The sequence below is a fragment of the Somniosus microcephalus genome, chromosome 5 (genome assembly GCF_052327205.1).
Source record: "Somniosus microcephalus isolate GS21.2 chromosome 5, FLI_Smic_1.0, whole genome shotgun sequence".
Taxonomy (NCBI): domain Eukaryota; kingdom Metazoa; phylum Chordata; class Chondrichthyes; order Squaliformes; family Somniosidae; genus Somniosus; species Somniosus microcephalus.
The window spans coordinates 286499920-286525572 of NC_140991.1; the positions used below are offsets into that span (position 1 = coordinate 286499920).

General features: G+C 43.8%; 1 protein-coding gene across 2 annotated transcripts in view; it reads left to right on the top strand.

Annotated features, from left to right (window-relative positions):
- The first annotated feature begins 12818 nt into the window (after positions 1 to 12818).
- LOC147117799 (sodium/hydrogen exchanger 3-like) overlaps positions 12819 to 25653 on the top strand; it is a 107638-nt gene continuing 94803 nt past the window's right edge. For both annotated transcript variants that reach the window (XM_085989105.1, XM_085989106.1), the window contains exon 1: positions 12819 to 13322. In XM_085989105.1, the coding sequence (XP_085845231.1) occupies positions 13043 to 13322 (280 nt within the window). In that variant the 5' untranslated portion in view covers positions 12819 to 13042. The remainder of the gene's footprint in view (positions 13323 to 25653) is intronic.

Below are 25653 nucleotides of genomic sequence, written 5' to 3' on the forward strand. Positions count from 1 at the left end.
ATTTTAAATTTGAGGTGGTGCTGGACCGGGAGCCAATGTAGGTCAGAGAGCACAGGGGTGATGGTGAACAGGACTTGGTGTGAGTTAGGATATGGTCAGCAGAGCTGTGGATGTGCTCAAGTTTAGAGGGTGGAAGATAGGTGGCTTGCCAGCAGAGCATTAGTTTAAAAGTTGTACCTATGTTCCTCTTCAGTTGCATAACACATTCTATTTTGGCTGCTAGGTTGAAATACTTCATTTAGAGACAAACCCAATGTCCTTGCTATCAAATGCAATTTTTATGACCCGGTTTAAAATCTAATTGATTTTGCAATGTATTATAGTGCTTTAAATCACTTGACTTTTACACTGTGCAGACATTTTTGAAATAACTGGAAGTAGGCAATAAAAGCGGACAATACACCAATGAGTCGGCATCTGTACAAAGATAAGATTAGTTATGATTATCTGGGTGTACCTGTAAGATAATTCTAGCGGTGCACACTGCACAACATGAGTTGTGTCAGCTGACCCTTTATTTCTGTTGCTCTTCCTCTTTATATATCCATGCTCCTCGAACACTCGCTCTCATTCCAGACACGCTGGTCGACATGTTCTTCCTCCTTTCTACGTTTTTCATTGTTGAAATGAAGGCTCACATCATTCGTTCCTTTCCCAGAACCTCAAACTATGCAACACCTTGCCTCCATCTGCAATGAGAATCTTGGACCAGTTTCTTGAGTTTATTTAAAAAATTTTGTTTAAAAAAAAAAAAAAAAAAAAAAAATTACAAAAGGAGTGAGTGTTTCAATGTTGTTGGGCTACCATTGACATCTACAGTTCTCCAGCCACATTAGATCCTGATCTTGGCTGTATCTGAGTGGATAATGGTTGAGTGCCTATACCTCACCAAGTGATCCTACACCATGGATGTTTACTGATCATTTGACTAGGGAGAGAATTTCAGATCTCAATCCTGTCTAGATGCGCACTTTCTATCAGGGATAACTACATAAAGATCTGGTGCATGAACACTTGCTATTTTAGTATCCCTCGTTCCTTAGCCCATGGGTAACTGGGTGATTTTTATAGCCCATTAGCTGCTGCCCACACTTGAACTAATTCTGCAGAAACCAAGGATTGAACATTGGGAGCGTTTCAGTTTCTGTGGTGCCATATTGCATCACATGGTGCAGTTATCTGCCAAGTCATTGAGGTAGTTAGATTCTGCAAATTGCATGGGTATGTTGGTGTGGGTGGGTTGAGGAAATAAGCTGTGAATTGGGCAAGATTGTTCCCGCTTCCATAATTGTTCCTGATTAGGATGAAAGCCTTACTCACCTCTGATGTAGTGATTATCAGTGTTCAGAGCATCGAGGCATTCACCTGCTGTGACGTGTGCAGATATTCCTTCTCCAGACTTTTACCCTGTAATTGCATCACAGAATGTTCATCCACTCTCTCGAAACTGTAACTTTCCTGGCTTGTGTGCACTTTTGGGAGTCCAGAACAAGGGGGCATAACCTTAACATTAGAGCTAGGCCATTCAGGGGCAATGTCAGAAAGCACTTCACACAAAGGGTGGTGGAAATCTGCAACTCTTCGCCAAAAAACTGTTGTAACTCAGTCAGTTGAAAATTTCAAACTGAAATTTTAAATTTTGTTATGCAAGGGTTAAGGAAACAAGACGGGTAGATGGAGCGGAGATACAGATCAGCCATGATTGAATTGAATGACGGAACAGACTCGAGGGGCTGAATGGCTTACTCTTGTTCCCATGTTCTAACTGGTTCTGTACTGAGGAGCAGGCAAATAATCAAACTAGATGAATAATAATCAACTGTAATAAAATTTGTAGATACCTTGAATTGTATACATCATATATAAAAGTGAAACTTCTGCAGTTTGTCGTGTGCAGTATTTCAAGCACCAGCCTTGCCCCTTTACCCCCTTGGGTATTGCTGCATGTGTGGGCATGTTGCCACCACATGCAGTTATCAGTCATTTCATTACAAGCCCTGGCAATGTGGACAGGCGGGGGGGGGGTGGGTGTAATGAGGACCTGGGTTCTTGGAATTGTGAATGTGGCGTATGAACAGAATAATCCACATTGAGCTGCTGACTTCAATTTATATGTGTGTGAAGGGACTGAATAATCTATGAGCAGTAAAGGTAATGAGCATAATAAATTCTGGGGAGCAAGAAAAGCCATAGGCTCTTTTTTTTAAACATTTATTTTTCTATGACCAGCCACCTCTTTTTAAACTCCTTCCTGCCCCACCCCTCCATTCTTGCCTCAAAATATCCAAGGTGAGGAGTTCATGGATTTCTTGATATCCAAAATTGAAACCATCAGTGTAGTTGCATCCACTCCTTCATCTTGGGCCTCCGGTCCCTCCATCCACTCTAGCCATGAACCCCCAGCCCTCTGCAGTTTCTTTTCTCCTCCCTTCCCTTTTACCCCCTGCTCCCCAATCCCCTGTTCAAGCTCCTCTTGGTCACGAGATTCACCTCCTGCTTCCTGGACCCCCATGCTAGATGAAATTATCAATGGCTCCTTCTCCTCTGGGACTATTCCTTTCCCCTTCAAAGTTACTGTTATCAGCCCCTTCCCTCAAAGATGTGTGCCCTCAACCCTTCTATCTTTGCCAATTTTCACCCATCTCCAACACTCCTTTTCTCGATAAGGCTCTTGAACATGTCATTGCTGTGCCTATCTCTCGCTTGGTCCCTCCAGAACAGCTTCTACCTTTCGCAATACCAAACTGGCTCTAATCAAAGTTGTAACTGACCTCTTTTTGTGTCTGACCATGGTGCAGCCTCATTCTCCTCAATCATTCCACACCATAATGACCAGGCCATCCTCCTCTAATACCTCTGCTACACTGTCTAGCTGCCTGGGATTGCTACATGTGGTTCTAAGGCCTTTTTGGACATAGCCAAAGCATCTTCAGCAATGGCCTCTTTCCCTTCTATGCACTATCACCTCTAGCGTTATCATGGGCTTTTTCCTCTTCCTTATTCACATGTTGCTCCTTGGTATCATTTTTAGACACTAGGCACGTGGAAGTTGGCCTATCCGTGGATGCCTGGCTCTCCTTTTCCAAGGCCCTGTCGAGATCTTATCTGCCTGTGCTGTCTGACATTCGGTGTTGGATGAGTCATAACTCTCTTCAGCTCAGTCTTCAGAAGGCCAAAGCCGTCATCTAGGTCCCTGCCACAGATGCCACTCCCTTGCCACTGATTTCAGTTCCCTCCCACCCACTGTCTCAGGCTGAGCCAGATGGCAAGCTTCCTATTTGAACTTGAGCTGAGTTTAGGCCCCATATCCCCTCCATCACAAAGACTGCTTACTTCTACCTCCCAATATTTCTCCCCTTCATGTCTATTTCAGCCCCTCTGCTGCTAAAAGCTCTATATACACCTAGAACCATAGAATGATACAGCACAGAAGGAGGCCATTCAGTCCACTGTGCCTGCGCTGACTCTTTGGTGGAGCTATCCAATTAATCTCACTCCCCTGCTCTTTCCCCATAGCTCTGATTTTTTTCCCTTCAAGTATTTGTCCAATTCTCTCAAATATTACTATTGAATTTGCTTCCACCACCCTTTCAGTCAGTGCATTAGAGATCACAACAACTCGCTGCGTTTATAAAAAAAAAAAAAAGTTTTCTCATGTTGCCTCTGGTCCATTTGCCAATCACTTTAAATCTGTGTTATCTGGTTACTGGTCCTTCTGCCACTGAAAACAGATTCTCCTTATTTACTCTATCAAAATCATTCATAATTTTGAACACATTTCCTCTGAACCTTCTCTGCTCTAAGGAGAACAACGCCAGCTTCTCCAGTCTCTCCACATAATTGAAGTCCCTCATCCCTGCTTCCATTTTAGTAAATCTCTTCTGCACCCTCTCTAAGACCTTGACATCCTTTCTAAAGTGTGGTGCCCAGAATTGAACACACTACTCCAACCGAAAATTAACCATTGTTTTATAAAGATTTCGCATAACTTCCTTGCTTTTGTACTCTCTTCCTTAATAAAGCCAAGGATCCCATATGCTTTTTAAACAGCCTTCTCAACTTGTCCTGCCACCTTCAAAGATTTGTGTACCTACACCCCCAGGTCTCCCTGTTCCTGCACCCCCTTTAAAATTGTACCATTTAGTTCATATTGCCTCCTCTCTTTCCTACCAAAATTTATCACTTCACACTTCTATTCACATTCTGTTCCTCTAACTCTGGCCTTTTTGTATGAGTTTCCTCCTCACTCGTGGCCTCTGCCACCCCACCCCACATTGGTTCAGCCATCTGAGTCCTAAACCTCACCACCTCTCTCTTTTTCTCTCTATGCCATTTCCTTTTTAAAAACCTCCTCAGTACCCAGCTCTCCGACCAAGCTTTTGGTTACCTCTTGTAATCTCTACTTTCCTGGCTTGTTGACCATGTTACATGTTGCCTAGCCATGAAGCTTCTTGAGATCTTTCTAACTTGAATGCAAGATGATGGTGGCAGCAGCAATGTTTAATGAAAAGTGTAATCTCTACTTCAGGCCAATTATGCTAACTCAGCTAAAATGTTGCTTTTAAATGATTGATTAACATTCCAGAGTGCAAACCCCATAATGAATTACACAGTAACATGTTGTAAGTGTTCCCTCTGTTGTATGATGTGTTCTGAGGTGCAAATATGGAGATCCAAAACCAAATATTTTGGTATCCCAATAATATAACTGGCCTGGAGCATTGTTCTCTTCTGGCATAACTAGAACTGATATTCTTTGTAGGCATCTGCAGCCTTGTATGGCCAGACTGATGTACTTTGGGTTGTGTCCAACACCTTTTTGTTGTGAATGCCATGACCATTTCTGTAAATAGGCTGTCAAATACAAACTGAAATCTGTAGCTTTTAATCACTTACTGGGCTAACGTTTAGATCAGCCATTAACGCCGAGCACGGTAAAACGTAATTTGATGCCAATTTACAATTCGCAGGTGAGGAGAAAATGTGTTGCATGGAGAGTTCCTGCAGCATGGAATGTTTTACCACGGGAAGAGGCCATTGCATCTTTTGAGATAAAATTGGGTATGATATATGAAGCAGAGGAAGATACAGAGCTATAGGGAGAATGCAGGGCAGTGGGATTAGTTTTGGATTGCTCTAGCAAAGAATCAACACAGACAATGGATTGAATGGCCTCCTTCTGTGCTGTAAACCTCTGGTTCTAAATTGCTTGCTGGAGAATGCACATAAGAAATAAGAAATAGGAGCAGGAGTAGGCCATATGGCCCCTCGGGCCTGCTCCGCCATTCAATAGGATCATGGCTGATCTGAATCTAGACTCAAGTCCACTTCCCTGCCCTCTCCCCGTAACCCCTAATTCCCTTATCTGCTAGGAAAATGTCTCTCTCCATTTTAAATTTATTTAATGTTGCAGCTTCCACAGCTCTCTGGGGTAGTGAATTCCATAGATTTACTACCCTCCTGAGTGAAGAAGTTTCTCCTCATCTCAGTTTTGAAAGAGCAGCCCCTTATTCTAAGATTATGCCCCCTAGTTCTAGTCTCACCCATCAGTGGAAACATCCTCCCCGCATCCACCCGATCAAGCCCCCTCACAATCTTATATGTTTCGATGTTCTCTACTTCTCAGTTTGGAAGGTGGGAGAGTTCCATGCCACAGACCTCTTTGTATGTACTACTGCTCAAATGTATTCACCAATTTAAAAATAACAGAAGCAAAAGAGAATACAGATTAAAAAAAATAAACTAAACAGCAGTGTACTTTAAAAATGATTAACTATTCACAAAGCTTATATCCCTCTCTTCAGGGTAACACTTTCTACTTTTCAGTTTCTTTGGTTGAACTCATTTAAACAGTATGCAACTTTATTTTTTGGGGAGTTTAATGCAGTTCTGTCAGAATTAAACATTAGTTGCATGACCGGCAACATTTATCCTGCTGACTCCTTGTGACATGAAGCTATTTCATTGAGCATACAAGTCTTTGACAAACAATTTAATGAAAGAAAGAGCTTGCAATAATATAGCATCTATCAAGACTTCAGGACGTTCCAAAGCACTTCACAGCCAATGAAGTACTTTTTGAAGTGTAGTTACTGTTGTAATGTATGAAAGACAACAACAGCTTTCTTTTATATAGTGCCTTTTAACGTAGCAAAACATCCCAAGGCACTTCACGGGAGCGTTATCAGACAAAATTTGACACTGAGCCATCTAAGGATATATTATGGCATGAGACTAAATGCTTGGTCAATGAGATAGGCTTTAAGGAGTGTCATTCCTGCCATCCCAGGTATCAGTCTGGTGAATCTTTGCTGCACCCTCTCCATGGCAAGAACATCCTTTCTCAGGTAAGGCGACCAAAACTGCACACAATACTCCAAGGTGTGGTCTCACCAAGGCCTTGTACACCTGCAGCAAGACATCCTTGCTCCTGTACTCATCCTCTCGCTAAGAAGGCCAACATACCACTTGCCTTCTTAACCGCCTGCTGCACCTGCATACTTACCTTCAGCGACTGGTGCACAAGGACACCCAGGTCTCGTTGCACTTCCCCTTTTCCCAATCTATTGATAGTCTGCCTTCCTGTTTTTGCCACCAAAGTGGATAACCTCGCATTTATCCACATTGGGCAGATGCATGGCAAATGCAGTATAATCACCCAACCTGTGCAAATCATACTGGAGTTTCTCTGCATCCTCCTCACAGCACACACGCCCACCCAGCTTTGTGCCGTCTGCAAACTTGGAGATATTACATCTAGTTCCCTCGTTTTGATCATTTATATATATTTTGAATAGCTTGGGTCCTAGTACGAATCCCTGCGGTACCCCACTAGTCACAGCCTGCCAGTCGGAAAGAGACCCATTTATTCCAACTCTTTGCTTCCTGTCTGCCCCAGTTCTCTATCCAACACAGTACCTTACCCCCAATCCCATGTGCTTTAACCTTGCACGCTAATCTCTTATGCGGGACCTTATCGAAAGCCTTCTGAAAGTCCAAATACACCACATCCACTGGTTCTCCCTTATCTATTCTACCAGTTACATCCTTAAAAAACTTCAGTAGATTAGTTAAGCATGATTTACCTTTTTGTAAATCCATGTTGACTTTGTCCGATCCTGTCACTGTTTTCCAAGTGCTCTGCTATTACATCTTTTATAATGGACTCTAGCATTTTCCCCACTACCGATGTCAGGCTTACCGGTCTATAATTCCCCATTTTCTCTCTACCACCTTTTTTAAATAGTGGGGTAACATTAGCTATCCTCCAATCCATGAGAACTGTTCCAGAGTCTATAGGATTTTGGAAGATGACCAGCAATGCATCTACTATTTCTAGGGCCACTTCCTTAAGTACCCTAGGATGTAGATTATTAGGCCCTGGGGATTTATCGGCCTTCAATCCTGTCCAATCCCGTCAATTTCCCTCACACCATTTCCCTACAAATACTGAATTCATTCAATTCCTCCCTCTCATTAGATCCTATGTTCCCCGACATCTCTGGGAGGTTATTTGTGTCCTCCTTTGTGAAGACGGAACCAAAGTATGTATTTAATTGGTCAGCCATTTCTTTGTTCCCCATTATAAATGCCCCTGTTTCTGACTGCAAGGGACCTATGCCTGACTTCACCAATCTTTTTCTCTTCACATATCTATAGAAGCTTTTACAATCTGTTTTTATGTTCCCTGCAAGCTTACTTTCAAAATATACTTTCCCCCTCTTAATTAATCCCTTTGTCCTCCTTTGCTGAATCCTCAACTGCCCCCAATCCTCAGGTTTGCTGCTTTTTCTGGTCAAATTATATGTCCTCTCCTTGGATCTTATGCTATCCCTAATTTCCTTTGTTATCCACGGTTGAGTCACCTTTTTTGTTTTATTTTTATGCCAAACAGGGATGAACAAATTCTGTAGTTCATCCATGCGATCTTTAAATGTTTGCCATTCCCTATCCACCGTCAACCCTTTAAGTAACGTTTCCCAATCCATCCTAGCCAACTCATGCCTCATAACATCGTACACATCGGTGATGGGTAAACGGGACTTGAGGATACGAGCAACAGAGTTTTTGATCAACTGAAGTTTACGGAAGAATGTAGGCATCTTCAGCAGTGCAGCCCTCCCTCGGTACTGGATTATGAGCTCAAGTGTCCAGAGTGAGACTTGAACCCATGACCTTCTGACTCTGAGGCGAGAGTGTCATCACTGAGCCATGACTTGCATCAATAAACAGTGTTAATTCCTGTCTTGCATTTGAACCCAGACTGTGTTGATGCCAGACACAAATTAGAAATTGCATTAACTTGGTGATGCTGTGCATATTTAATATTTTAATTACCTTGCCCATCAAAGGCAATCCTTTTAATTGCTTCGATCTTTTGGCTGTTCTTTTGTTCCGATGTACTTTCTGGGCTACCTCTGCTCCTCCCCTACAGGGGGTTTCCATTAAATACTCTGCTCCAACTTGATGGATGGGCCATTTTTTTCTGTCTCGTTCTGTCCTCAACTAGTGCCACACATCACATACATTACTCGCTCTCCCAATAGGCTGTGGATGCTGGGTCAATTGAAATCAAGACTGAGATCCATAGATTTTTGTTAGGTAAAGATTTTTTAAAATTCATTTATGGAATGTGGGCATCGCTGGCAAGGCCAGCATTTATTGCCTATCCCTAATTGCCCTTGAGAAGCTGGTGGTGAGCCGTCTTCTTGAACCGCTGCAGTCTGTGTGGTGAAGATACTCCCACAGTGCTGTTAGGGAGGGAGTTCCAGGATTTTGACCCAGTGACGATGAAAGAGCGGCGATATACTTCTAAGTCAGGATGGTGTGTGACTTGGAGGGGAACTTGGAGGTGGTGGTGTTCCCATGCGCCTGCTGCCCTTGTCCTTCTAGGTGGAAGAGGTTGCGGGTTTGGGAGGTGCTGCCGAAGAAGCCTTGGTGAGTTGCTGCAGTGCATCTTGTAGATGGTACACAATGCAGCCACGGTATGCCAGTGGTGGAGGGAGTGAATGTTTAAGGTGGTGGATGGGGTGCCATTGAAGGATATGAAACAAAGGCGGCTAAATGGAGTTAGGGTACAGATCAGCCATGATCTAATTGAATGACTGACCGAACAAGCTTGAGGAGCTGAATGGCCTACTCCTGTTCATATGTTCCAAGGCCTCAAACCCCCTCCCTTCCAAGCATTCTCTGACGCTTTGGCAATCTCCACTACTCATGAGCAGCCCAACTCTCCTACAAACCTTCAATCCCCAGGCACTTCTTCACCCGGTTCATCTGCTGTGAGGTGTAATGTGCTGGTACCCAGGATGTTGATTGGAGTGATGGGCCCCGATTTTCTGCCAGCCGTCGGGCGGGTTTTCAGGTGGGCGGGGGCCGAAAATCGCCGAAATAGGGGGTCGCAACCCCCCCCCGCCTGATTTCCCATCCGACTTTCGGACCGCCGTTTCTCTGCGAGCCAATTCAGTCCCACCTGCCGCTGGCGGAACTGGCCGTTGGGACCCTAATCACCAATTATTTGCATGTTTAATGCCATTTTAGGGGGCCCTTGCTATTTTCAAGGGTTCCCCATGCTAAACACGCCTGCGGGGAACCCCGCTGATGAAACCTGGCATGAAGCTTGCCTGCTTGCTTGGTCTCAACTGCAGGTCATTCGGGAAAGCTGCAATTTAATCGGAGAGCATTTGTTTGGTGAAGGACCTTGCTGTTGAAAGCTTGGGGCTACTTCTTCAAGGCTTAGGCACAGCTGTGGAAGGTTGGAGCCTCACACACTTCTCCAATGTGATATCCTGGGAAGCCCATCTCGCCACCCTCACTCAGCGCTTCCTCAGTGGAGGCATCTACCAGAAGCATAGGACGCCTTTTTTTCCTTCTCTTGCCATTAAAGGATCTCCAGCAGCAGAGGCGGCAGAACCAGGAACAGCAGGATCAGCAACAGGAGCACCAGGCTGCTGTTCACTCACCTGAAGCTGCACAGGCCAGAAGGCACTTGGAATTGGCTTGAGAGCACCTTGCTGCGCTTTAGGGGGCCATGGGGACCCGTTTCTGCACTGGCAGTCCTGCTCAGAAGGACTTCCATGAAGGTCTGGTTTCTCTGTTCAATAGATGGCCAACGCTCCTCAAGAGATGTCATTCTCTTATGAGCACTCACCATGTTTTCTGTACCCTGGCGAGTTATCTCCTCCATGGAGGTTGCCAACCTTTCCATGGTGATGCGTTCATGCGCCAATGACTCCACAAAGGCTCTGCTCATGGTCGCTATGGACTCCTCCATTCGCTCCACACTCGCAGCGACCCTGGAGACAAAACCTGCCAGAGACTCCTGCATCTGTGCATGGAGATCCATCACCTCTTCTCTTGCGGATGGACCCAGAGGCAGAGGGTCGACATGCAGCGCAGCTGAGCTGAGCTGACCTGACAGAGTCCTGCGCCCTCCGACGAGGACTCTCCACTGCTGTCCCTGTCTCCAGAATCTGCTGAGGCTCACTTGTGAGCTGTGAAACACCAGGTGACAACACTATGTCCCGAAGGTCCCCCCGAGGTGTGAGTGGGTGCGCTTACTTCTGCTGACGCTGCGCCCTCAGAGGTTGGAGCTTCCTCTGAGGAGTCTGGCTGCACAGCCTCTTCCTCCTCCACAGTGGGGACGGGGGCTCTGGATGGTCCTGTGGGGGAGTAGAGGAAGGAGTTAGAGATGTGATGCCAAGGTTACATGCACATTCGAGTTGACACCTGCATCCATGCAGCCTTGGTCTCGGTGGAAGGCCTCTTCCTCCCTGACCTAGGGAAGAGGACCTCCCTGTGGGCCCTAACCCCATCCAATAATGCCTGCAGTGAAGCTTTGTTGAATTTGGAGGCAGCTCAGGGTCTGGCACTGGCCACAGCTGCTGCAGGCTCCTCTGCCATCCTGTATGGTTCGTTTGGAAGCCAACAGAGGAAGCAATGCTTGCTGTTGACCTTGAAAGCACCACGAATGATGACATCATACTGTGGGGCTTTCTGACTGGAAATGGACAATTAGCAAGGCTGCCCACACGCTGGAAATTAATTGGCCACTTGAGGGAAAATTGCATGCAGCTGGCTGACCCATTTTTTTGTGGGTCAGAACCCCACATTCAGGGAATCCAACCATTTCCCACACAATCGGGCCCATGTACTCTAATCATTCAACAGCCATTGCACAGTGGGTAGCATTCTCACCTCTAAGGCAGAAGTTTGTGGGATCAAGTCACACTCCATCAGACTCAGCACAAAATCTAGGCTGACACTTCAGTGCACGACTGCTGCTGTGTCTGAGGTGCCGTCATTCAGATGAGATTTTAAACCGAGGCCCCGTCTGCCCCCTCGGGTGGACCTGAAAGATCCCATGGCACTCTTGAAAGAAGAGCAGGGGAATATTCTCCCCAGTGTCCTAGCCAATATTTATCACTCATTCAACATCAGTAAGATAGATTATCTGGTCATTATCACATTGCTGTTTGTGGGAGCTTGTTGTGTGCGACTTGATTGCCCTGATCCCGATATTACAACAGTAGCTACACTTCAAAAGTACTTCGTTGGCTGTAAAGTGCTTTGGGACGTCCTGAGGTCGTGGAAGGAGCGATAGAAATCCAAGTCTTTCTGCAATGGTCAAATATTGAAACTCCCAACAGACCTGTGTCCTTAGCAGCACACTGGATGTCACCACAACCTGCAAGAGCATGCTTTCATTGAGAAAAGCTCTCGCAACTCCACCCCTTGCTAGCAGGTCTTTCTACTTTTAATGGGTGACTTATGTATATTTAGCAAGGTCGTGTGTATTCTAATACTCGGTGAACTCCATAAATGAACGATATTAAAAAAACACATTTTCTCACTTGTGACGGCTGGGTACCCAACCGCATTTAATATTTAAGTACAAGTAGCCAATAAATCTTTTTTATCACGGGTTAATATCTTGAACGGTCTCGCAATACACTTGCTACAAGTAACCATGTTACTCGAAGTCCATCTCCACTGCATGCAGACCGGCGAACTGACATTGCATCACCCCGGCTATTCATTTCCTAACTATTCTTATTAAAGTTGCAAAGGTCACCTTTTAATTTTAATGAAAACCTGAACTTGCTTTCAATCTGGGAAAGAATAACCGTGTCTTTTGGGGTGTGTACAAAACCAGCTGGGCGATTATCTGGACAACCTGATATAACCAATCCAGTCGTAAAGGGCAGTTTGGGGCAGTAACAGGCGGTCCATGTTTGGGTAAATGTCCCGTTGGTTGCTCTATCGGGGTGAATGTGTCTCAGTCTCTTAAACATGTCCTGTGCTTTCTGCTTTGTGAAGTAGCTGCACGCCTTGTTCATAGACTGATTGAGACCCAGAACTCGTGCCTGCCTTTCTTGGGGGGAGTCGCAAGTTTTGGAAGATTCGTCTTCCGGAAAGAAATGATTACATTGAGAGGAAGGCATGGGTTATAGGTTCGGCGGCGAGGAGAATGAGAAGCAATGGATTTTGCAGTGAAAGGATATCCCAGGGCTGGTGCTCGCTACTCCCCTGCGGTGAAGACTGGCCATGTGTCCCAGGCTGGCGTTTTACCGGGATCCCAGGGATTTGTAACGCCGAGTGGGGAACTTCCTTTGAAAACCTGAGCTCTGACCGGAGTGTCACTCGGTGTAGACATTGATTTGTCTCGGATCTGAACTGTCCTTCAGCCAGAAATTAAACAACATCAATAACTTTCGAACAGGTCATTCCGCTCAAAACAATGACTTTTTAAGAATAAAAATGATACAATCCACCTTGGATTGAAGGAGAGGAGGGAAGGGCGGGGCTCACCAGAAGATTGGAAGTGACATTAGTCGCTCATTCAATAAAAGGTTTCATTGAGCTACCTGGTAGGGGAGCGAAATCTTCGTGTAATTAAAGGTGCAGGTACTGTAATTCTGTCCGAGGTGAGAGACTGGCTCCACCTCCTTTAATTGGCCGGCTTTATAATTAGCGCATCGGGGGGTTGGCTGAGCATTCGAACCAGTCTCGGTGAAGATCTGATCGCGGAGATCGGGAGAACATGAGGAGGGATACGAGCGAGTGCGCGGCCAGCTGCAGCCTTTGGTTCCTTGTGCTGCTCGCCCTGGGTTTGCCGCTCTGCTGTCCGGCAGAAGGAGCCATCGGCCGGGTCCCGCAGAGCGGTCCCAGCCCGGCCCCTGGAGAGCTCCGGACCACAGAAGTCAACTCCAGCGATGAAAATGGGCCGCAATCGTACCAGATCGTCACCTTCAGGTGGCTTCATGTGCAAGACCCCTACATCATAGCACTCTGGATCTTGGTGGCCAGTTTAGCGAAGATTGGTGAGCGATTGGGGTCTCCACTAGATGTTATATTGGGGCTGTCTATCTAGCCTCTTCCTTGGGGGTTGTCCTCTTGTTCATGCAAACTAATTTTGGATTGTATGCACAAAAAAAAGCAGCATGGATAAATTGCTTTGAAAATGAACAGTGGCACAATAAAGGGAGAGCTTCGTTTGAAATTGATATTTTTAGTTACATAATCCTAGGTGTCTGTTTCTCTGTATCATGTAGGTCTGTGCAGCTATATATCGGGTCAGTAATTTTTTACTTGATTTAAAAAAAAAATCTGCTTTGTTGAACTAAGCAGATAAATGATCCAAAAGACCTGTGCTTGACGGCTTTATCGCCTTGGTGAGCTGCTAATGTTTTCTCCCCTCCTCGTGAAGAGGTTGCCCCCTTGCCAGTCGTAGCCAGAGAATCACCTGCAATAGTTTCTCTTCCTGCGCCCACACTGTTGCCTCTGGTGTCCTCCAAGGATCAATCCTTGGCCCCTCCTATTTCTCATCTACATGCTGCCCCTAGGAGACATCATCCGAAAACACAGCGTCAGTTTCCACATGTACGCTGATGACCCCCAGCTCTACCTCACCACCTCTCTCGACCCCCTCCACTGTCTCTAAATTGTCTGACTGCTTGTCCGATGAGCAGAAATTTCCTCCAACTAAATATTGGGAAGACCAAAGCCATTTTCTTCAGTCCCCACCACTGACTCCATCCCTCTCCTGGCAGCTGTGTGAGGCTGAACCAGGCTGTTTGCAGCCTTGGTGTCGTGTTTGACCCCGAGATGCGTTTCCGACCACATATCCGCACCATCACTGAAACCACCTATTTCCACTTCTGTAACATTGCCTGACTCCGCCTCTGCCTCAGCTCACCTGCTGCTGAAACCCTCATCCATGCCTTTGTTAGCTCCTCCCCTTGACTATTCCAACGCACTCCTGGCCGGCCTTCCACGTTCTACCCTCCATAACCTTGAGCTCATCCAAAACTCTGTTGCTCGTGTCCTAACTCGCACCAAGTCCCATTCGCCCATCAACCCCTGTGCTCGCTGACCTACATTGGCTCCCGGTTAAGCAACGCCTCATGTTTATATGAAAAAAAAATCTCATTCTTGTTTTCAAATCCCTCCATGGTCTCATCCCTCCCTATCTCTGTAATCTCCTTCAGCCCCACAACCCTCAGACCTCTGCACTGCTCCAATTCTGGCCTCTTGAGCATCCCCGATTTTAATTGCTCCACTATTGGTGGCTGTGCTTTCAGCTGCCAAGGTGCTATGCTCTGGAATTCCCTCCCTAAAGCTCAGCATACCTCTACCTCCTGCTCCTCCTTTACGACACTCATTAAAATCCACCTCTTTTGACCACGCTTTTGGTCATCTGCCCATATATCTCCTTGTCTGGCTCGGTGTCAAATTTGTTTGATAACGCTCCGGTAGGGTGCCTTGGGATGTTTTACTGTGTTAAAGGCGCTATACAAATACTTGTTGCTAGAGTAGGGGCTTCATGGATTCAGACTGGTTGCATATCTTGCTCAAGTTGTCACTTGTTGAGTCTTGATTGTGGCTGTGGGCAGACTTTTCAACCATGGGCTGGTCTCTCTACTAAGTCTGACCCTTGGCACAGTCTCTCTTCCAACCCTCTCCCCACACACACCTAGTGAGCACTTTCAATAAAACTACCTGTGTTATTAAATGGACGGTCTGATATAACCAATCTAGTAATGAAAGGGAGTTTGGGACAGTAACAGGCAATCCATTTTTAGAGCAACTATCAAACCTTTCTCCATCATGGTAAATGTCTCAGTGTATTAAACATGTCCTGTGCTTTTTGACTTGTTCGAAGTCTGAATGTTGAGATCTGGAAATTATGGGTTTCTTGGGGAAGTCACAAGTTTTTAAGTTTTATTTTGGAGGGTTCGTTTTAACGAAACTAATTGAGAGGAAAGTATGTATGGATGTGATGTACGTTTGGCGACGAGGTTAACGAGATGAATGAGACTAAATGGAGTTTACTGGGAATTCCAGTGGAACAATAGCCCAGGGATATAATGGCCCAAAAATTCCTGTAACTGAACAGTGCCCGCCATTAGTTAGACTTGCTCATGCCCATTTAATCTCCATGATAGTTTGCGCTGGAAGTGTGAGATGGAAATGGAACAGCGCCTTCTACAGGGCATCTGAGATCTGAGTGAATAGGACAAACAACTGTGCGTCTCCTTAACCAATCAGATCGAAGGATTGTGAAATCAACAGCGCAAAGACTGAACAAGGAAATGTAAGTTAGAATAATGACTTCAACGTTAAATCAGGTACAGAAAGATAAATAGAGAGGGAAAGAAAGATTGGATTAAGAGAGAGAAAAAAAAGACCGAAAAAGTAAATAAAAAAAAAAAAAAAAAATCTCCGACAACAATTAAAACCTGAAGGAATGAGACTCTACACTTGTAATAGTTAATTTTCAGTGGCAGAGGTTGGCTGGCAGTAATCAACACTTATCACATTGTTAAAAATGTACTTCCACTTGCAATGATTTGACTTAACTTTTTGTGATGAGTTTACTTCCTATCTACAGTGCAAATACAGCAAGTTTACGCCGTTCAATGCATTTGAAAAGGTGCCATTTTCATGGAATTAGAGAATAGTACATTACAGAAGGAGGCCATTTGGCCCATCGAGTCAGTGCCGGCTCTTTCGAAGTGCAATCCAATTAGTCCCACTCACCCACTCTTTTCCCCACTAGCTTTTTGCGAAGTGAATGGCAGAACGGCACATCTCCGACATCAACTTCTCGATTTTCTGCATTTAATGGCGCAACTGCCCTTACCTGAAGTTGCTGTGGCGTTTGAACTTAAATAATGGTGAGTGCTGTTAGCCTCACTGTTATTTTGACAACAATTTTTGGACCAATATAGGCCAGCTGCAGAAGTGCTTTTTACCTCTTGTACTGGGGCGAATCGCAGGAACTGTCTCTCCATGTTGACATCAGCTAACTCGGCAACGAACAGGGATTGAACCATGACCCTTCCTGGGTTGCAGGGATCAACTATCCATTGTCTTTTACCAGCTGAGCCTTGGAGGGAGCTGGCGAGCAGTGAATTCATCCTGTTGCCCTGTACCTTATTTTAAAATTGGAGTGTTATACTGTATTTATGTTTTTCTACTTGAGGTTTAAAAATACCTGAATTATTTAGTTTTGTGTTCAAATTGTCCTGTTAATATCCAAGAACTGGCAGCTTGCTCTTACTTTCAGCACTGCTGGACAGGATGAAGGGGATAATGGCTTCCCAAAGATATACTTGGTAAAGGTTCTGTTTTGGGGAGATGGCGCAGTATATCACTATTGATGTGGTATTGTACAGAAGCAATGATCATGCCTTTGGCACATTTCCATTTGCTCTCTTCCCGAAAGCTGGGGTTTGATTCCATGGGTGCTGAAGCTGATTTGCAGCATATGTACTTCCATCTTGGCTAAGTTCAGCTAACTCAGCATGGAGTAGGACTTGATCCTCGTCTATGGCTCATTTACATACTGACTTTACTATGTGAGCCCTTAAGGGAGCCTCTGGGCAATTTCTTCTGTAACCAGGTAAACTGTGCCTTCTAAACCAGCATATTTCCTATTCCTTTGTTTTTTTAATGAGACATTTCCTGGAGTTGTAGAAAAGGGAGCATTAAATATTTAAGTTGTCGGTCTCTTCACTCGATACATAAGGGAAGGGAACCTTACTGATCCAAAATGTTTTGTTTGTACAAACTTCAGAAGAAAGCCAAGATGGACTTGTATGCATGTGTCTTGTGTGCTGACACTAAGTAGACGTTGTATTTTATTTCAGACAAGGTTGTTTATTTCATGACACAAACATGGTATAGTCTTCTGCAATGTGATTGGTTGAAGGTATAAGGCATTGAGGTTGAACAGGATTATTGGACTAATGTCATAAATGGTAAACAAACACTTGATGGCTGAATGCAATTTTTATTGGGTTCCTTACTTTCTCCCAGCTCTCCTTGCAAGAAAGCACTGACTTTTGTACAGGTTTATGGATATTTACAGCCTTCTGGTACCTTGCGCAAGAAGCCATTCTTCATGCCCAAGTGTCGGCACGGAGCTGGCAAGCCTATTTTGACTGTGAGGGGCATTGTCATTGAGTTTAGTTCTAATTGCAGATGCAAAAAATCCCAGTCGGGTGTCACTCACTTGCAATCAGATGTTAGCCTTGGTCTGTGGTAGCGCTCTCGCCTCTGAGTCAGAAGGTTGTGGGTTCAAGCCCCACTCCAGAGACTTGAGCACATAATTTAGTCTGACATTCCCAGTGTTGTACTGAGGGAGTGCTGCGCTGTTGGAGGTGCCGTCTTTTGGATGAAACGTTAAACCAAAGCCCCGTCTGCCCCCTCAGGTGGACGTAATAAATCCCAAGCCACTATTTGAAGAGCAGGGAGTTCTCCCATTCTCGAAGCCAACATTTATCCCTCACTAAAGCTGATTATCTGGTCACTATCTCATGGCTCTTTGAGGAACCTTGCTGTGAGCAAATAGGCTGCTGCCTTTCCTACATTCCAACATTGACAACACTTCAAAAGTACTTCATTGGCTGTGTGGCTGAGAGGTGCTTTGGGATGTCCTGTGGTCATGAAGGACACTATCTAAATGCAAGAAAGAAACAAACAAACAACTTACATTTCTATAACATCTTTCATGACCTCAGGATGTCCCAAAGCACTTGCAGCCAATGAAGTACATTTGAAATGTAATCTCCGGTTATAATTTGGAGAAATGCAAGTTCTTCCTTCCTTTCTCCTTTCTTATTAAGGGCGGCAGCCCAAGCTGTCACCTAAATAGCATTGCTTAAGGGAACTGCAGCTGAATGCTTTATATATCCACAGCAGTGAAAGTAGAAGAGGAAACCATATTAATACTTGGCAACTTCTTAATTATAGGCTTGATAATTAGGCAATCACAATTGTAAGTTCCTTGGTGTTCAATATTCATAATTGTCTCATTGAGTTGGTTTTGGCAAAAAATGTATTGTCTTGTATATTGGGAAACAATTGATGGGTGCATAATGCAATGGATTGCTCATTAGTCAATCATTAATGTACCTGCGTGTTGATTTAAGTATATGTGCAAGGCAAACAACTAATTCATAGTTTTTTTTGACTCTAAGTGATTTACATTGTTTCACTTTGTCAAATCTAAATCAAATATATAAACAAGCTATTCTCAGCAGAAGGATTGATCTTTTAGCATTCACCAAATAAAATCTGTGGCAGAACATGGAATTGGATAAGAAGTTTATTTAAAAGAAGAATGAAAAGCTTTGGAGTGGCGATGACTTGTTGGCGAAGGGAGGAGAGAGGAAAGGGGAAGGAATTAAATGGAATCCTACAGGGCGTGATCCTTGCACCCTTGTTGACTCTAATCTACACTAATGACCTGCATATTGAAACCAAATGTAAACTTGTCAAGTTTACTACTGCTTGCAAAGTTGCTTTTATACAATTGGAGATCTGTGGCAGCACAGCTGGTTTCTGATGTATAGGTCTCCAATCACTGGCTGCAACCTACCAGGATGACCCAATGCTTAATATTATTTTTAATAAAGGGGTTTCCCAACCGTAAGTCTCTAGGAGAGAGCCCTATATCACTTCATGTGATGCCTTTCATGTTGCTGAGGACAATCGCGTGTCAGAAACCATCAGCAGAATGCTGGGATACTTCACAATTAGTGTAAACTTTTTAAGAGATTATGCCACATTTGGAGTATGTTCAATTCTGGTCATCAAAAGAAAGACTTGCATTTATATAGTGCCTTTCACAACCACCGGACATCCCAAAGCGCTTTACAGCCAATGGAGTACTTTTTGAAGTGTAGTCACTGTTGTAGGAAACGCAGCAGCCATTTGCACACAGCAAGCTCCCACAAACAGCAATGTAATAGTGACCAGATAATCTGTTTTAGTGATAAATGTTGGCCATAACTCCGCTGCTCTTCGCAATAGTGCCATGGGATCTTTTACGCCATTTTATGAGGGGTCAGATGGGGCCTCGGTTTAACGTTTCATCTGAAAGACGGCACCTCCGACATTGCAGCGCTCCCTCAGTACTGCACTGAAGTTTTTGTGTTCAGGTCCCTGGAGTGGGACTTGAACCCACAACCTCCTGTGTCTGAGGCAAGGGTGCTACCAACTGAGCCACAGCTGACGCTAAGTGGGGGGGGGGACAAGTTTCTGTTTCCTAAACTAAGAATTGCCAATTCTGGAGAATCCAGGGATTTTTCAACCAGTGCTTGTTCAGACACTTCTGCACCAGGTATAGGGTAGGTTTGGGGGTATTTAGTTAACAAATGGAATGCTTCTGCTTAAAACTGCTGATTTATTGTCCATTATCTACCTTCCTTGGTCATATGCTAATGGTTTGCACTTCCTGTACCAATCACAACAACAACTTACATTTATATAGCGCCTTTAACATAGTAAAAATGTGCCAAGGCACTTCACAGAAATGTTATCAGACCAAATTTGACACTGAGCCACATATTAGGACAAGTGACATAAAGTTTGGTCAAAGTGGTAGGATTTAAGGAGCGACTTAAAGGAGGTGGAGAGGTTTTAAGGAGGGAATTTCAGAGCTTCGGCCTAGGCAGCTGAAGGCACGGCCGCCAATGGTGGAACGATGAAAATTGGCCAGAATTGGAAGAGTGCAGAGATCTCGGAGGGCTAGAGGAGGTTACAAAGATGGGAAGGAGCTAGGCCATGGAGGGATCTGAACACAAGGATGAGACTTTTAAAAGCAAGGTGTTGCTGACGACATGTATTACAAAACATAGGATTTGTGACCGCATGATGGGGCCAAACCCCTCTTTGCAAATCCAACATTTGAATAGCTGCTGTTTTGTCTGTGTGGAGATGTCAACATTGTAAATATCAAATGATCTACAAGGGACCAGGAGCAATAGTCAGAAGGGCCTCAGAGATGGGCAGCAGTGGATTTGGGGAGCGGTGCTCTGCATTTTTTGTTTTATTCTTGTGACATTTTTACATGCCAGTGAACGATTTCTTAGTGAATTGTTGGTGCCCTCGACCTATTTAAATATGGGTTGAGTTTAAATCTTTCGGGAACCATGTTGTTGTTTTAATGAATTGTGCTGCAAGTTCTCTAATCTTTAGTTGTTTAAAGTCTAGATTATACACTTAGAACCACTCAATTTTATTTATAGTACCATAGTCTGTTATAAAATAATGCTCCCAACATTAAACCTGTAACTCAAAACAAAACTTAACTTGACAACATCCAACTTTCAGCTAAAGTACTACAAATCGAAAAAAGTTTGATTAATTTGTCATCAGCTTATAGGTAAACATTTGGTTGGATTCAGTTATTTACTTATCATCTATATTAATAGTTGCATTTACTTATGGCTGTCGACTCTTGTAGATGGAAAGGGGAGACGGGTTACTGCAAAAAGGAACATTGCATGGAGGCCAGCTGGGTGGGGTTAAGCCCAGACCCTAGATGGTATCAACAATGTGGCATTTAATGGGACATTCACTATTTTGAAATGACTGGCAAAAATGCTTGTCACCTGAGCCTACAGATTTGGAGGGTTGATTAATTATGCACAATGCATCATTTTTTTTCATGTTTGTTTATTCTCTGCATGTGAGTGACACTGGCAAGGCAGCAGGTGTTGCCCATCCCTAGTTGCCCTTGAGAAAGTGTTGATGGGTCTTCTTGAACTGCTGCAATCCTCGTGATGATGGTGCTCCCACACTGGTGTTGGATAGGGAGTTCCAGGATGTTGACCCTGGTCTTCAGTACTACAGCTGCGACCTTGTTGGAGCACAGAGCCTTTTCTATGTCCAGTGCCCTGAGCCATTTACTATGGCATGTGGAGTGAATCAAATTGGATGGACTTTGACATCTCCTTTGGTGGGGGTCCTCTGAAGGAGGCAGAGTAGGATGGTTTACTCAGCAGTTTGGCTGAGCATGCTTGCAATCGCTTTAGCATTATCTCTTAGTCACACGGTGGGCCGCACCACGGTTGAATATTCGGGGAGCTTCCACCTCCCATTAGTTGCTTGATTGTCTACCACCACTCTCAACTGGATGTAGTAGGGCTACAGAACTATGCTTTGATCCATTGGTTGGGGGAGGGTTTTGCATTTTAATGCAGCATAAAGAATGTTTTTTAGATAAAAAATCAAGATGCAGGGATTAGAATTTCTGATTGGAATGTTTACAGAATATAGTTGGAAGTGTCCAAGTGTAAATTGCTATTGTTTCATGACAGAAAGGAGGCACTCCTTAGTCATGCTAGCTTTGTAAATTGTGGTGATCATTTAATGCATTCTTTTGGCCTTATTATGTTTAAGTTATGTTTGTTAACTCTTCCCAAAGAGTTAAAGATGTGGAGTGGGGTGTATCAGGTTTAGGAACTGTCCTTTGCTCTTTGTAGTCTCCAAACTCCTCCATCTTGTAACTTTTGATGGATACGATATCTAATCAAGAGCTAATGTGCAATGTTGTGTTAGGCAAGAAAATTGCCTAAAATATAGAGTTTCCCTTGTGACAAATTTTAAAATACTAAATGCAGCAAAAATATCAAAATATAGTTGACCACTCCATATCAGTGTATGTTTCATTTTGCTATAATGCATGTAGAGTTAATGAGTTATAGATACCAGGCATGTTATTGATAACTTATCAAATGGGTTCAGATGATTACGTAAACTAGGAGAGTGAAAGTTTTTGTATTGTGCAGGTTGGAGTGAAATCACTGGGCTAAAATCAAACTCATTTAAGTACAAATAAATGGGGTTTCCTTTTTTTTCCTGGTATTGTATATCCTTCTTTATTAATCTTTTGTAGGATATTCAAGGCATGCTGTATTTATACTTCCAGGAAGGAATATGAAGCTGTTAATAGCCAACTGATATAGTTGAAAATATCGATCTTCTTGCATGTGACTCAAACTGCTGCGATGTCAAGCTTCCACTTGAATGATGGGAGTATAGTGTCTTTGTATTACAATAAGGCCACTATTAACATGAAGTGTCGTGCAAACTACCTCCCCTTTTTTCCATTTTTACCCCTTTTTCCTTCCTGGAATCACAGGCTCTCTTTGCTGAGTGATGGTTCCATGTGTGAGCCTAGATACTGGTGTTGGAGGCCACCACAATCAAGTCTGTTGTCCTGCCAACACCTCCCAAACCCGCGACCTCCACCAAATAGAAAGTCGAGAGCAGCAGGTGCATGTGAACACTTCCAAGTTGCACACCATTCCGACTTGGACATGTATTGCCATTCCTTCATCGTTGTTGGGTCAAAATCCTGGAAGTCCCTACCTAAACAGCACTGTGGGAGTCCCTTCACCACATGGACTGCAGCGATTCAAGAAAAAGGCCCACCACCACCACCTCAAGGGCAACTAATAATGGCAATAAATGCCAGTCTTGCCAGCGATGCCTGTATCCTGAGAATGAATATTTAAAAAAAAAAAAAAGTAGTTCCACTCACTCCAATAACTTTCGTGCATTTGAGGACGTCATTACACTTTTTTTTTGTCATCCTTCCCATTCAACCAGCTTCTTTTCCTGAGTTTGATTTTTTTTAATGGATCTGTTACCTTGTGCAGCCTACATACCTTTCTTAATGGGGTGGACAGACCTTGAGCTGCCGGATTTTGTCAGAGCAAAATTCTGAAGGTCTGGTGCAAAATTATATATTTATCCTTTTTTGCTCGTTACTTATACCCAAAAAAATTATCATACTGTTCCAAAAAATTAGGCATGCCCACCCCTGCTCGTGGTGCTCTACATTTTCTTAGCAAATTATGATCTGGAATGCACTGCCTGAAAAGGTGGTTGAAACAGCTTTAATGGTAACATTCAAAAAGGAATCGGATACATACTTGAAAAGGAGAAATTTGCAGGGCTGTGGGAAAAAGAAAGTGTGGCGGAGGGTGGGTGGGTGCGGGGAGTGAGACTTATTGGATAGCTCTTTCAAAGAGCCAGCACAAGCACAATGGGCCGAATGGCCTCCTTCTGTGCTGTATGATATATGGCGAAGTATTGCACCATGTGGTTATGCATTGTCTATTTCTTGTCTTTCGATGTTAACTTTTCAGACCAGACCATGTTAAAATACTTGACTCTTTAGGCATTTGCAAACCAACAGGCTGCTTCTCTGCATTTGCCAATGACAATTCTGTTTGGATCAACCCCCCCCTCTCCTGTCAGTGCTGCTCGTATTCAAGTGTTGCCACCCCTGGATTCTAGGAATGGTACCTTGGTCAATAAGCTGGAATTCAAATCTACTATTCTCTTTCAGGCAATTTAAAATAAATTGCTCCAGTCCCAAACCGCCCCCCCAGTAATTATTCGTCAGTACTAGAATTTCAGTGGGGCTGGGCATTTTTAATCTGTGAACTGGAATGCTCAAAATACACCTTTGAGGTTTCAATAAAATTCAGCAAATATCCCTTTTTAGATGGAAAATAAAACTTGTTGATTCCAAAAGTGCTGGAAATGCACCAGATAGGAAGTGTCGAAGATCAAGTGGGTTTTTTTTGGGTGGGGGGGGGGGGTGCGGTTGGAAAAGCAGAAAATAAACTTTGCGAGAATTCCCACTGACAGTGATCAATCGCTGCAGTGTTTGCTATAGGACTCTGGTAGAGAGCAGGGTGCCATTGGATGTTCTTTTGACCAGTGTATGATGTTTATAACTTCCAAGAAGTGAACACAAGCTTGTAAACAAAAATTCTAAAATGGGTATACACCATTTAAAAAAAACTTGTATTTATAGCTGTTTTCGCGACCTTAGGATGTCCCAAAATGCTTTACAACCAATTAAGTGCTTTTTGAAGTGCAGTCACTGTTGTAATGTAGGAAATGGTATTTATATAGCTGTTTTCGTGACCTCAGGACACCCCAATGCATTTTACAACCAATTAAGTACTTTTTGAAATGCAGTCACTGTTGTAATATAGGAAATCTGGCAGCCAATGTGCACACCACAAAATCCCACAAACAGCAATGTGATAATAGCCAAGTAATCTGTTTTCGGGATGTTGGTTGAGGGATAAATATTGGCCAGGACACCAGGGAAGAATTCCATTGCTGCTCTTGGAATGGTGCCATGTGATCTTTTACGTCCACCTGAGAGGGAAGACGGGACCTCGGTTTAACGTCTCATCTGAAAGACAGCACTCCCTCGGTACTGCACTGGAGTTTAAGCTTGGAATTTGAGCTCGAGTCTCTGGAGCAAGTCTGCCTTACAAGCAATTAATTACATACAGATAAATACATAGAAGTTACAACACAAAAACATGTACCCACTTTCATCCCATTTTCTTGCATCCATCCATCAGCCTAATCTCTAATGTTGACATAATTTCTGCCTCAATCACTAATCCTGGAAGTGAATTCCACAGCCTCCCAGCTCTCTGTGGACAGAAGTTTCTCCTTCCCTCTGTTCTAAATCTCTTGCATTTAATTTTGTATCTATAGCCCCTCATTATTGACCCCCCCCCCCCCCCCCCCCCCACCCTCAACCACTGGAAAACAGTCTGATTCTATCTACCTTGTCCCATCCTTTCATAATTAAAACAAAACTTCCATCATATCACCCTGTAATCTCTGTTGATCAAACAAAAAGACCCAACTTTTCAAGACTTTCTTCGTATTTTATATTTACTTTTGAAATGGAATGACTGTTATGTAGGCAAATGCAGCAGCCAACTTGTACACACAAAGATCCCACCAACAGCAAAGGGATAAATAGCCAATTAATCTGTATTTGCTTTGTGTGACGTCGCTAGATCATGCAGAGAGCAATGGAAGTTGATTTTGTTAAGTTTAAGTTTTCATGCTAAAACCATGTAGGGTCTTCAGCAGAGTTTGGAGGATTAGGTACATCATTGGGGCTCTGAACTGTATCTGAATCCTATGTATTGCGCTGAGTATTGCCTAACTGTCCCTTGGTGTTAAAAGGAAAATGTGTTTCATTTTCAAATTCCTCAGCACTGCTGACCTTTACCGTAAGCTTAACTTTCGAGCGGTATTTGAAAGAGAATGTTTATTGTTGGTCCCTGTCAACTAAAGTATGTACCTAGCTTTGATTTGAAAGAGAACCGCAGTAGAATTGGTGTAGGTTTGGTCAGACTATGTATAGTGCTTCCCCTGTCTTTTTGACAAACTTTGTTTGATAAATGATTATTTAAATATTGCGATGTTGGTGGAAGGTGGAACTGTATTGGACAAAATAAGTTTTTGTCTTTGAGGACTTGTTTTGCGGCATTTGCTGTATAAACCTTTTATATACTAAACCATACT